At 56.3% G+C, this 13,051-nt stretch overlaps 1 protein-coding gene across 3 annotated transcripts in view; it reads right to left on the reverse strand.

The window, feature by feature from the left end:
- The window catches only part of PTPRN2 (protein tyrosine phosphatase receptor type N2), a 598,037-nt gene that overhangs the window by 517,640 nt on the left and 67,346 nt on the right, over positions 1 to 13,051 (reverse strand). For all 3 annotated transcript variants that reach the window (XM_010804706.4, XM_059886008.1, XM_059886009.1), the window contains exon 2: positions 8,181 to 8,231. In XM_010804706.4, the coding sequence (XP_010803008.1) occupies positions 8,181 to 8,231 (51 nt within the window). The remainder of the gene's footprint in view (positions 1 to 8,180; positions 8,232 to 13,051) is intronic.

The following is a 13,051-nucleotide window of genomic DNA, read 5'->3' on the forward strand; positions in this document are numbered from 1 at the left end:
CTCTTCACCGCATCACAATGTTTAAAAACCTGGACACTTGACCTTGAGCTGGCCTAACTTCCACGGACCCAGAGCAGCAGGGTGGAGTGGGGGGGGATGCGGATCTGGGGAGCCTGGGGTCTGTGTGGACCGGCCCCACCACCAAGAGGCCTTCAGGCCATCATGCTTCCCCCTCTTTCTCTCCAAGTACTCCCAGGGGATCAGTTCTACTCTAAGCAAAAATCGGAGCTGATGCTTTTTTCCAAAAAGGAGAAACAACAGGAAAGTACACTGGCCCCCGTCGGACCCCACCGCGGGCAGCTGAGGAAGCGCCTCCTCCCTGGAAGATGACGGAGCCACTGAGCGTTTCCTAGAGGACGGGGGAGGTCCGCACGGAGCCGGCCTCCTGACAAAGCCCCAGGCTGGCCACAGGCTGTGCCCACAGGGTCTCTCCCACCCACAGTATCACCTGGCTTCCAGTCTCTGCGATTTCTTCCAATTCTGAGAACAAGTTTAAACCCATTAACAAAACCGATTTCAAGCCAAATGAATAAACGGGAGGCCCTTCCACAGGCGGTTTCCTCTGATTAATATTTATGAGAGCGGAAGCAACCGAGACCCGGGTGACGCGTGCCCCGGCCCAGGATCTCTCTGGGGTTTGGGTGAGCGTGGGGCTCCCAGCTCATTCCGTCATCGGAATCTGCCTTCAGGGAACAAGATGACACCAGTTGGCAGCTCGCCCGGCTGGTGCTTCCAGCCAGGCCCCAGGCCCTTGTGAAGGTGCTTGCAACGCGGTCATTCTCGCTGCAACACCCACTCACCACAGATGGCCATTTCCTTGCCGCAGCAGCATCTGCAGATCCCTAAGTGGCAAACCCACAATGCTGACCCCAACACCCGCTGTGCCGTCGTGAGAAGCAAACACTGAGCTCAGCTGGGGGACGGTGGGTCGGCCCTGGTTCTAGATTTGATTCTGACCCCTTCACCCAACTTCAAGAGGTCAGGTCTGCCATCCACTAAATGAGGACGAAGTTCTCTCAGGAGGAAAGACTCTTTCAGGGATGCTGAGATAGTCCAGGGAGGTCTGTGCGTAAAACACTCAGAAAAGCACAAAGCCTCCTGCAAGCACACCGGTGCCAGTAACACTGTTTCAGGTCCAGGACAGACATGGGGCGTGGGTCCACTCAGGCCCCCTCCCAGGCTCAGGGCGCGTTCCAAAACAGCCCCACCCGGCTCAACTGTGGGGTCACTCCTGAGTCGGGGGCGGCAGAGACCTCTGCTGTTACCCAGCCGCCAGCTGACCCTCTGCAGACCTGCCCTGTGAAACCTGTGCATCCAGTGTCCCAGGCAGGCAGACGCTCCCGGGGGTGGCCACGGCTCCTGACGGCGTTTCCCCAGCTGCCCCAGGGTGGAGCCGCACTGGCTGGAAATCAGCCCAGTGGCCAAGCTTAGGCCACAGAAACTGACTGCAAGTCAACACAGCTCGCCCAGAGCTAGCTGCTGACCACTGACCAACAGAGCACTGGCCGAACCACTGAAACGAGGCCCCGCACGGTTACCCATAGACCAAAAATAAAAGCTTTTTAAAAATACAAACATATAATCTCTAGGACTCAAGTTTAGTATAAAATTTTGCTTTAAAAATACAGACTTTTGTGCTTTTCACAGTGGCATGACTATGGGCGCATTCCAGTCTCTGGTCACACCGTGCACACTGCTCACCCAGCCTCTGGTCACACCGTGCACACTGCTCACCCAGCCTCTGGTCACACCGTGCACACTGCTCACCCAGCCTCTGGTCACGGCTAAAAACATCAAGAGCCCCAGTGTCAGCTCCCAGGTTCCTCCAACACCTCCGGCGAAACGAACCAAAACTGAAGGAGGATTTAGCACATTTCTCTCAAGATTGCGGCAATTCTAGGCTCAAGGTCCTACAAGCAGAGAAGGAGCAGCCATGAAAATATGTTAAAACTTTAACACCCTCCCTGCTGCAAACCCACAGCCGTCCTCAAGAGCGACAAGCAACTGTCTCCATAAGGAGCCGCTTCAGGGTGTGAGTGTGGGCAGGGTGGGTAAGCAGAAGCCCACGCCTGGGACAGCTCCAAGAGGGGCAGGCCGACGTCACGCAGAGCAGAGAGGGCACGTGCCCACGTCATCTGTACTCAGCAGGGGAGAAGGCGCATCTGCAGACGGGGCCACACCGCAGTCCTGCACCCAACGCGACATGCTACAATCACCATGGCAACTGGATGGGGCAGGGGCTGGGAGAGGAAAGGATGCCCACTCTGAGCAGTGGACGCTTCCTAAAGCACAGAAATGCAGACACAAGGCTCTCAAGGAAGACATGGTCATAGCCTCAGAAAATCCAGATTCATTTGAAATGAGCTAATTAGAACTCCAATTTTGGCTTTGAGAGACAGCTCAGATTATCCAACCATCTAACAGTTGACAATGACAAACTGGGGGAAAAAATGTTATTTTAAATATTAATGCAGGAAAAAACCAGGTTGCCATAAGTATCTTAAAAACCACATTTTTAAGCATTTGAAAGGAAAAGAAAAAAAACTGCAAGGCAGGTACCACTTCAATAAACAGCTCAAACAGGGAAGCATCTTGGCCCTGACAAAGTCTACTTGGCTTAACTTGCTCCACCCAGGCCCCCGACGCACCTGCCCAACAGCTCTCTTCTTTACGTCGGTGATGCTCTTAAGTAGACACTAAGACCTAGTACTTATAAGACCAAAACCGAAACCAGAGGATCGATGAGCAGAGACTCAGGCCAGAAAGGAAGCCCTGGTGGGCATGGGGGGGGGTGGTTCTCATGCCCTCACCCGCCTGCACGGAGCCCAGCAGTGTGGCCCACTGGACATCACCATGGCAAACCCTGACCCAAGGGAAGGAGCCACAGCGCCTCGGGAGTCCGCACAGACTGCACATCCACCAAGAAGCCGTCACGCGCTGAGATCACGGGCGGACCCAGGACCCTGGGCCTCACAGAAGACGCTGTCCATAACTGGCGCCTCAAGTTAACTTTCCCCGCAGAACGCCCTAAACAGTCCTGGTTGGGATACAATGGAAAACGTGCAAGCAGGTTTCATCTGCTAGACAGTTCATTATCCTCTCCTGTGTTTATAATTAAAGACCGTGAAGAGTTAATTGGGCTAACTGGTAAGTCAGTCTGGAAACTGGTGCAGAAGGAAGAAATAACATTTCAAAAGCATCTTAAGACACACACGCACCCCAACAGGGTGCTCCCCTCAGAGGTGGCATTCCACTGGGAAATGGCAACGCCACCTCCCATCTCCCCTCGTTCTTCCGTGGGGAGGGGGACTCCCGGGTGGGGGATGGGTAGGCAGGGGGGCAGTGGGCGCTGGGAAAGAATGGGCTGCTTGGCTGGAGGGTGTGTCCCAACAGGGGGCGTGTCCAGACAGAAGGCGTGTCCTGATAGAGGGCGTGTCCCATCAGGGGCGTGTCCTGATAGAAGGCGTGTCCCGCGGAAGGAATTCCTCGAGAGGCCTGGGGAGGCGAAGGCCCCAGAGGGACCGTCTAACTGCCCCCTGGGACGAGCACTGATGGAGAGCCGGGAGCGGCTGCTGCAGCCGCCTGTGTGCCCTGGGAGCAGGGGACGCAGCAGGGACCTCGGACAGCACCCCAAAACCCGAAGCACACGGATGCACTCTGTGGGGCAGACCGAGTCCCGCAGTGGCGGCAGCACAGGCTAGGTGAGGCTGCTCGGCAGTCTGCTGGAGCGTCTGGGATCAGGGCACTCACCCCCGCCCTATGCAGAGTGGACCCTCAGGAGCTTGCCTCCTTAGCCCCTGACCCCAGGGAAGGCCACAGACAGCAAGGTCTGGAGCTACACTTTTACGCAAGGGGAGTGTCCTCTCTTGTTTACTCAGAACAATAAAACACCCCGGTCCCCTCCAGGACTGGTTACTGTGGTGACAAAACACACCAGATCCGAACACGAGGGTCACACCAGCCGTGCTGGGAGCCACCCATGAGACGCAAAGAAGCGAGTCATCAACCTCCGACACAGGGGCATCTCTAGTCCCCCAGAAACGCCCGCCCAGGAGCAGGAAGAGGCGGCCCAGGGGCTCCCTGGGAATTCAGGGCCCGGAGCCGCTGAGGGGAGGGGAACGAGAACTTGCCTCCTGCAAGGTGGCCCAACAGCCACCCCAGAGGCGGAGACGGAGGAAAGCAGGGCACTTCCCGGGGCAGCTTCCTGGCTCCTGAGCTGCGATGCAAGGGTAGCCAGGTAACGAGGAGTGAGAAGACCGGTCCTGCAGGAGCCGAGCCTGAGGGACAGCAGCAAAGGGACCCTCGGAGCCCAGGGCGCCTGCGGGCACGCCAGCTGCGTGCGCGTGCGGACACGTGTGTGTTCCTGTGCGTGGCAGCCGCTCAAATGGAGCCGCATCAATTGCAACTCATCTCCAGTCATTCATGTGAGGCTCGAAATGGCATTTTTTTCCTGTTAACATGTCAAATTAAACTCTGCTTCGCACCGTTTAACTCAGTAATTAATCCCCATTCATTCCCCTGAGTTGTGATTAACTGGGATCTGGGAGGGGAACAAGCCTCCCAGCCGCACACCTCTGGGCAGCTGTGGCTGGAGCCAGGTCCTGCCCGCAGAGCCGTGGACCCACGGCGTCCCGGGACGAGACAGGTGAGGCCCTTCCGTGCGCTCCCTGCTAGATCTTTCTCGTGAGGAAACGCCTGGCTGCTGTGAAAACATTCCCACAACTCAGTGCCCCAGGCCAGCTCAGGCTGTCTGCAGACCAGTGGCGGGGACGAGCCCTCCCTCTGGGCCCGGGCGGCTGAGGCCAAAGCACTCGCATCACTACTCAGGGCTCATGCCCCCAGGCACTTGTCCACCTGATGCTTTCCTGGGCCGGGACACAGCCTCTTCCCCAAGCCCCTCCTCTGCAGAAAGAGCAGGGCACCATCAAGGACCCAGGACACAGGGAAGGGAGGAGATGAGCCTGAAAGGCCGAGGACACGGCTCGAGAATGTGCTTCCTTAGAGGAGTCGCTTCTCTGGTGCAAACAAGTGGACTCGAGGGACAGTTGAAAACACCCCCAGGTTACAGATGCCACCCCTCCATCTGGGCAAACTGCAGACAGATGGACACAACTTCTCTCCCATGATTCAGGAACTTTTCAAGGAAAACCCCTCTCAGAGGACATGAGCAGCATGGATCAGGACAGCAGCCGGGCTGCCCCGAACTGACAGACTTCAGAATATTCAAACCCTGCACCTCCTCCCGGTCCTGGGGGCACATGACTGGTCTCATCTGCTGTCTCCACAGTAAGGTCAGCGAGCGCTTTGTGGGGAGGTGGGCGGAGGAGGGGGCTGGCCCCCAGCCGTTGTCTCCCAGCACAGGGTCTCCTCAGATATGCCCCAGCGTCTCGCAAAGGCTGCAGCCTAACCCTGAAGAGCTGCTGCAGGGCGGACTCGCCGGAGCAGACCGTGAGGAGGGTCCACTGGTGAGGGCCAGACCCACCGGCTGGCCTCTGTATCCTGCTGACAGAACAGCGCTGGGAAGGCCACAGCCTTAGCATCCCTAACCAAGCGCCGTGAGCCTGAGATGCATCCAGACAACTCATCACCAACTCTACCTCCTTGGCGTCTAGAAGCCCAGTCAGGATATTATCATCCAGGGAAGCCGACCATTTCTCAGCACTGCTTTTATCACCTCAACAGCAGAGGCCAAAACGGGAGCGTGACCTTCCTGAAACAAGGTGGGAACGGCTCTCACAAAGCGGGCTTTGTGAAGCCATTCCATGGGAACCCCATCAAGCTTCAAAGTCAGCCTTCAGAGCTGGTGGTGGGGAACACCGAGCACCCCTCCACATGCTGCTCCTCCCAGAGCCAGCAGCCACCAGCGCTGAGCCCGGAACCTCCGCCTGCGGCCTGGGGTGTCCGGACCACAAGGCCTCGCCAGGCTCTCGGTTCAAGGCCCATGATTCAGACCACATCAATTCTATTGCTCCGACCTAATCTGTTTTTCAGACTGGCTGTACTTTTTCATAGTCTCCAGGTTGTTAAATTAAAGCTCCTTCCTATTCTTTGTCTTTCCAGTGCAATAGAACAGAATAGCCCCGTTTATCAAACTTGCCAAGACATACTGGGTGCACAGCAGCTCACAGCAGCAGCTGGCAAACTCCACCTGTGGTCACCAAACATTAACATGGAGAAAAGTGTTCCGAGAGCTTCCGACAAAGTTACTGATTTGGTCTGCTTCTTTCGAGAAAGCTTCAGAAGGAAAGAAGAAGAGGGAGGGAGGGAGAGCGGTCGTTTACAAGCCTGGGGGTCCGTGCCCTGAGGACCAGAGGCCGCGTGTTCGAGACCCCAGAAAGGCCAGCTCGAGAAGAAGGTGGGCTGCCCTGAGAGCTGACCTAGGCTCCTCCCAGCTCGGAGGCCCTGCCTGCCAGCCCCGTGAGCGGCTGCCGTGGGACAGACGCCGTTCCGTGAGCCGGGTGCTGTCCTGGAGGCCCTTCCCAGCCCCAGCCTCTGCTCCTCCTCTCCGGGCCTCCTGCAGTTCATCACTGGACTTGGGGAGCTGTTCCCTGCCCAGGTTCTCGCCCCGTTACCACCCACAGTGCCAGCCCTAACTGAACGCAGTCTGTCCTTCTGCCCACCCACCTCAAACACCCAGCACGTTTCTGCCGAGAAGCTCCCCCCTGCGGCCAGAACAGGGTCCGTGGCTCCCCAGGGCTGCTCTGGGCGGCAGCTGGGGGCTGTGCCCACTCAGTCAGCACCCACGGCGGCAGGCCCGAGCCAGACCTGCCTCTCAGAGTCAGCTCAGCAGATGCTGCAACATCTTTATTAGATGAGTCTTATTGTAAAAGTAACACAGGACCACTTTAATAAACGAAGGGATGCAAAGGGACTTCAATGTCTGTTAATGCCCCCCACACCCCCGGCCAGGCTGAGCCCCGCAGCCTCGCCCGGGGTCACGAGCCGGGCCAGCACCTTCCATCCCTGCTCGCTGCTGTCCCCTCGTTTGGTCAGGCCACAGTGGGCCCTCAGCTGGACCGGAGGAATATCGAACACCGGCTGTCTCCATAAGTCAAGGCCCACGTGTTTCTGTTTACACTTAAATTGCCTTCTGTTTCCACATAACTCAGAGCTACTCTGTTACATAACGTCAGCACCCTCCATGCCAGGGAGGCAAGTGGAGGCTCGGGGGAAGGAGGGCCCGCGGGAGCCGTGGCAGCTGCGGGCCTGCTCCCCGCTGGGGACAGGGGAGGCTCCGAGCTGCAGCGTTCACGCTGCCGATCCACCCGAGCCTGCACTCACACTAAACACACACCTGTTTCTTTTAGAATCCAACTTCACCAAGTCAGGGCAGACGATGCTTTTTTTTTAATAAATTATTTTTTCAAAAGCTGCCTCCAGATAAAAGCTTCACGAGGTGTAAGCAGGAGGAGCCGTGCTGGGGCCCAGCGAGAGGCCCACCCGTGCAGCTGTGGTGAGGAGGTGCTCAGGTCGGCCAGTGTGCAACGGCCCGACCTGGGTGGGCTCCCTTCACACAGCTGCTGCAGCCTCCAGCCCAGGTCAGTACTCGCCACAATCTGCAGAGTTCTCCCCACAAAGAACGAACACAAAACAGAGCCGTCCAGCCCATCGGCGTGGTACCCAGGGCACGTTCGCCGTGAGGACGCACACACAGCTGTCTCAGCCCCCCGTCCACGGGCTCCGAGTGGGACTTTCTCACCAGGACGCTGGCCTAACTGCCCCTGGGTCTTGGCCTTCAGGCCCTTGACAGCGTGCCTGGGGGCCTGGCAGACAAGCCAGCTCGGAGGTGGTGGGGCAGAGGCTGCACTGGACCAAAGGGTCCCAGGGGCACATCCCACTCATGGGCTCTGCCCGCAGGCCCCTGGTTGGCACAGAGAGCTGGGTGCATCTGGGGCACCCACGCAGGCGGGGAGGATGCAGCTGGAGGCAGGCAGGGACAGAGCCCACCTTGCAAACACTCACTGCTGGGGAGAGGCGACCCCGTCTCACACTGGGCCTCACAGCACGCCTGGGGCCCTGCGTGCAGAGGGCCTGGTGGGCGCTCTGGCCTGACCCCCGTCAGTGCCTGAGGTGCCGAGGCCAATGTCTGCACGCGCTCGGAAGAATCAAACATGAGCCCACCCAGGACCCCCCTGCGTGTAGTGAAGCCAGCCTTGGAGTCACCATGGGCTGGCACTTACCGTTCACACAGGTCTCAGCAGGTCTGCAGAGGCCATCTTCAAACAGGCAGCCTGGGAGGAAAAACAGAGGAGAGAGAGTCAGAGCCTCAGTGCGCCGTGGGCCACGGCCCTACTGGGCCTGGCGTCCAGGGGGCCGCATGGCGCTGGGGGCCTGCTTCGCTGAGAGGACGCTGGGCATTGGAAGCCAGGCCATACGCCCCTGGCTCAGGTCGGGGGGAGGGAATGAAGCAGGGCTGGCTCCCCCCGGGAGGACGATCAGTCATCCTGTTCCTCTGTCACCAGGAGGGCCGTCCCCCTCCTGCTGGGAGGCAGTGGTGAGCCCGTTGGGGGCACCTGCATGGCAAGTTCCCCATGGGGCCAGGCCCACCGTGCTCTGAGCGCAACACCACTCAGGCAGCATCTCTGGGCCTCTGTCAAAGCCCCTGTTCTTCATGCTCATGGCGTGCACCAAGGTGTCACCAGGGCACACGGACGGCAGAGGCAGATGGACGGAGGCCCGTGTGCTCCGTGAGGAGACCAGACGGGAGGTGAGGAAAGCGCTCACCCACAAGCGGGGCAGGGGAAGCGCACAGAGGGGGACTTGCTGCCCCGCGTCCAGGGTCGTCTGAAATGCAGCCCCGGGGCCTGCTGAGGCCAGTCAGGAGGGTGTGAATAACGGGAACAACACTCAGAGCGCCGCTTAGGGTGCCCCCGGCATAGCCACACCTGCTGCGGCAGGAGCAGCTGAAGCCAGACGGTTCCGGAACGTACACGTTCGTTTAAGAGCACAGAGCCTGTGCTCAGGAGCAGCTGAAGCCAGACGGTTCTGGAACGTACACGTTCGTTTAAGAGCACCGAGCCTGTGCTCCTGTGTCTCCAGCTGACACTCCTGCTCGGCCACTGAGGCCCAAGTCCACAGTCGCCCAGGGAGCCGCCCTTCACTAGGCCGGTCCGCTGCCTCGGTGCAGGCGTCCATGGCAGAACTCTCCACACTGAGTTGTGATGTCAACCCGAGGGCAAACCTCCCTGAACCGGAGACTCTCGAGGTGAGGGCCCACAGAAATGTAGCTTCTTGTCCTCCACCGTCGCCCGAGTGGCTGCCTGTGTCCGGCCGACGGTAGATGCTCGAGAGTCAGTAGAAGAGCGGCAGAGGAGGACAAGCGGAAGGGAGCTGCCAGTTACGGGAGACTCACCCGGGGGCGCTCCTCACAGGGAACCTCTCTGAAGTCCCACAGCTGGAGAGCTCATTCCCCTGGGCAGGCATGGCCTGAGGAAGGCCCAGCTCTGCAGAGGAGGCAAGCACGGTGCCAGGACCAAGGGCACGAGCCTCACAGAGGGCGGAACTGCCCACACTCACAAGAATAAAGGAGTCTCCCCCGCCCTGTGACAGCTTTACACACCCGCTCTTACAGCCCCTTTGCCCCAGAGGAGAAGCCCTCGGAGGGAGACCCCAGGCACAGACGCGCCGTGAGCCGGATGCTGCCCGGGGCCCCAGCTCCAAGCAGAGCTCCATCCTCCTGAAGTAACAAACCTCGTGAGAACAGCATTCCTTCTCAGTCCAGTCTCAGCGCACGCCTTCACCGCCTCCCTCATCCGTGCACAGACCCCCATGCCCTGCTCCCTCTTCTCAGAGCTCCGCTCCCTGCTCACTCTGCTCTCCCCGCAGAGCCCAGCCAAGCGGAGGAGAGGATAACACCTGGGGGGAAGCCAGCGAACACCCCCACCCGCCCAGAGACAGCCAGGCATGGGGAAGCCTAGGGAGACTGACTCTGCTCTGCTTTCCCCCAAAGTAGCGACCTTGAGGAGGTCCCCCAGCTCCTCTGGTCTTGGCACTGTGAGCAGTGAAATCAGGCCAGGGTAGCTGACCTCCACCCCACGTCCAAGGACACCGGAGGAGCCTCAAAGAGACGGTAGGAGGGGCACAATCACGTTAAAAGTCAAATCCCATACCCGCCGTGTGGGTGACCCACAAACTGAAGAACAGTAATATCAAGGAAGTTCTCAAACTGTTGCAAATGCTCTACACCCCACAGCAGACTTCTCAAGCTGGGGATCCAGCCAAGGGACTGGGGATCCCCGGGAATCTGACTTGGAGGAACAGTGGCATTTGATTACAGAACTTGCACAGGACTGGGAGAAACAGAGGGTACAAACAAAACCAAATGCACACCAGGACCCAGGGGAGAGGAACACTGACCCCGCAAGGGACTGAGCCAGGCCCGCCTGCGAGTGTGCGGGTCCCTGCGCAGGCACAGGTCAATGGTGCCTGCCACAGGTCACGGGCACTGGCGGCATCAGTCCTGGGAGGTGTGTGTTGACATAAGTCCTTTAGGAGGCTGCCACTGAGCCCTACCACAGAGCTGTGGACTCCAGGACTGGGTTGCCTCGAGCCAAACAACTAACAGGGATAGCCCCACCAATCAGCAGACACGTGGAATAAAGATTTACTGAGCACGGCCCTGCCAACCAGAACAAGATCGAGTTTTCCCCACAGCCAGACCGTCCCATCAGGGAACGTGCATAAGCTATTAATCCTCATCCATCAGAGGGCAGACAGAAGAAGCAAGAACTATAATCCCACAGGCTCCAGAATGAAAGCCACAGTCAGAGAGCTAACCAAAATGATCACGTGGATCACGGCCTTGCGCAGCTCAATGAAGTTGTGGCCATGCTGTGTAGGGACGCCCAGGACACACGGGCCATGGTGGAGAGTTTCTGATAAAACACAGTCCTCTGGAGGAGGGGATGGCAAACCACTCCAGTGTTCTTGCCTCCAGAACCCCATGAACAGTATGAAAAGGCAAAAAGATAGGACACCAGAAGTGAGCCCCTCAGGTCAATAGGTGTGCAAAATACTGGTGGGGAGAGCAGAGAAATAGCTCTAGAAAGAATGAAGAGGCTGGCGCAAAGCAGAAACGATGCTCAGTTGGCTGGTGGTTAAAGCCCAATGCTATAAAGAACAATATTGCACAGGAACCTGGAATGTTAGGGTCATGAGTCATTTAAATCGGACACGGTCCAGCAGATGACAAGAGTGAACATGGACATCTTAGGAATCAGTGAACTAAAATCAATGGAAATGGGCGATTTTAATTCAGATAACAATTGTATCTACTACTGTGGGCAAGAATCCCTTAGAAGAAATGGAGTGGTCCGCACAGTCAACAGAAGAGTCCAAAACACAGTATTTGGGTGTAATCTCAAAAACAACAGAATGATCTCTGTTTGTTTCCAAGGCAAAGCATTCAGATCATGGCAATCCACGTCTATGCCGCAATCACTGATGTCAAAGAAGCTGAAGTGGACTGGTTTTATGAAGACTTACAACATTTTCTAAAACTAACAAAAAAGATGTCCTTTTCATCATAGGGGACTGGAAGGCAAAAGTAGGAAGTCAAGAGATACCTGGAATAACAGACACGTTTGGCCTTGGAATACAAAATAAAGCAGGGCAAAGGCTTTGCAAGGAGAATGCACTGGTCATAGCAAACACCCTCTTCCAACAACACAAGAGACGACTCTACACATGGACATCACCAGATGGTCAACACCGAAATCAGATTGATTATATTCTTTGCAGCCCAAGATGTAGAAGCTCTATCCGGTCAGTAATAACAAGACTGGGAGCTGACTGTGGTTCAGATAATCAGCTCCTTAGTGCAAAATTCAGACTCAAATCGAAAAAGTAGGGAAAAGCACTAGGCCATTCTGGCATGACCTGAATCAAATCCCTGATTATACAGTGGAGGTGACAAAGAGACTTGGGGGTGAGATCTGGTAGACCAGGTGCCTGAGGAAGTATGGGCAGAGGTTCATAACACACTGCAGGAAGCAGCAACCAAAACCATTACAAAGGGAAAAAGACGCAAGAAGGCAAAGTGGTGGTCTGAGGAGGGCTTACAAATAGCTGAGAAAAGAAGAGAAGCAAAAGGCAAAGGAGAAAAGGAAACATACACTCAACTGAATGCAGAGTTCCAGAGAATATCAAGGAGACATAAGAAAGTCTTCTCAAGTGAACAATGCAAAGAAATAGAAAATATTAGAATGGGAAAGATTAGAGATCTTTTCAAGAAAATTAGAGATACCAAGGTGCGGGGAGCGAGCTCCGCCTCTGGCAAAGGTCATGAGGAAGGAGGCTTGGCATACGCAAAGGCGGGATCAAGCCTCAGGAGTCTCCCTGGAAATTCTCGAGCAATCTACCCCCAAAACCAGAGTCTGCCTACTTTCTGCTTTGTGCTTTCACCTACACCTCTGACTTTACGGGGGGCTGTCCCCCACTACCTCTCTGAAAAAAGAGTTAGCTTATAGCTCCAGTTAATAATTCCTGGGTGTGACAGTGTTTCAACCTACAAACTCCCTTGGAAGTCCTCTAGCCTGCCTGAATAGGTTTTTCCGGCCACATGTGATTGCTCAGAGCCTCCAAACTGTGAGAGGCATGAGATGTTCTAAACTGTCTAAATACGGATTCCTTTGAGCAGTCTAAAGATTGATTAGAAATTGTATTGGTGAAGGGATTTTCACTTGTTGGGCCAATGTTTGCTGCTAAGTCTCCATATCCCTTACCTGCTGTGTCCCTGGCAGTGTATTGATTAATATAATTGGTGTAAGTAGTAGCTTTAATGTTTGTAACCTGGGACCCTTGAGTTAATTCTTTTTCTTGTTATAGCCCACCACACCTTTGCTCTGTAGGAATGCAACTTTATCTAATGCTTTTTGGAGGCTGGCGCCTGACTTGAGAATAATCACCTTTAGAGAAAAAGGCCTCCGGGCCAGAAGATGATGCAAATCACCTAAACTTTTGCATATGATAAGTTTGCAGGAAGAAAGCCTGGCTTACTGCAGGACTCTACCCCTTCCCCCATTATCCTCTATGCATAACTTAAGGTATAAAA

Source organism: Bos taurus, chromosome 4 (assembly GCF_002263795.3).
Source record: "Bos taurus isolate L1 Dominette 01449 registration number 42190680 breed Hereford chromosome 4, ARS-UCD2.0, whole genome shotgun sequence".
NCBI lineage: Eukaryota > Metazoa > Chordata > Mammalia > Artiodactyla > Bovidae > Bos > Bos taurus.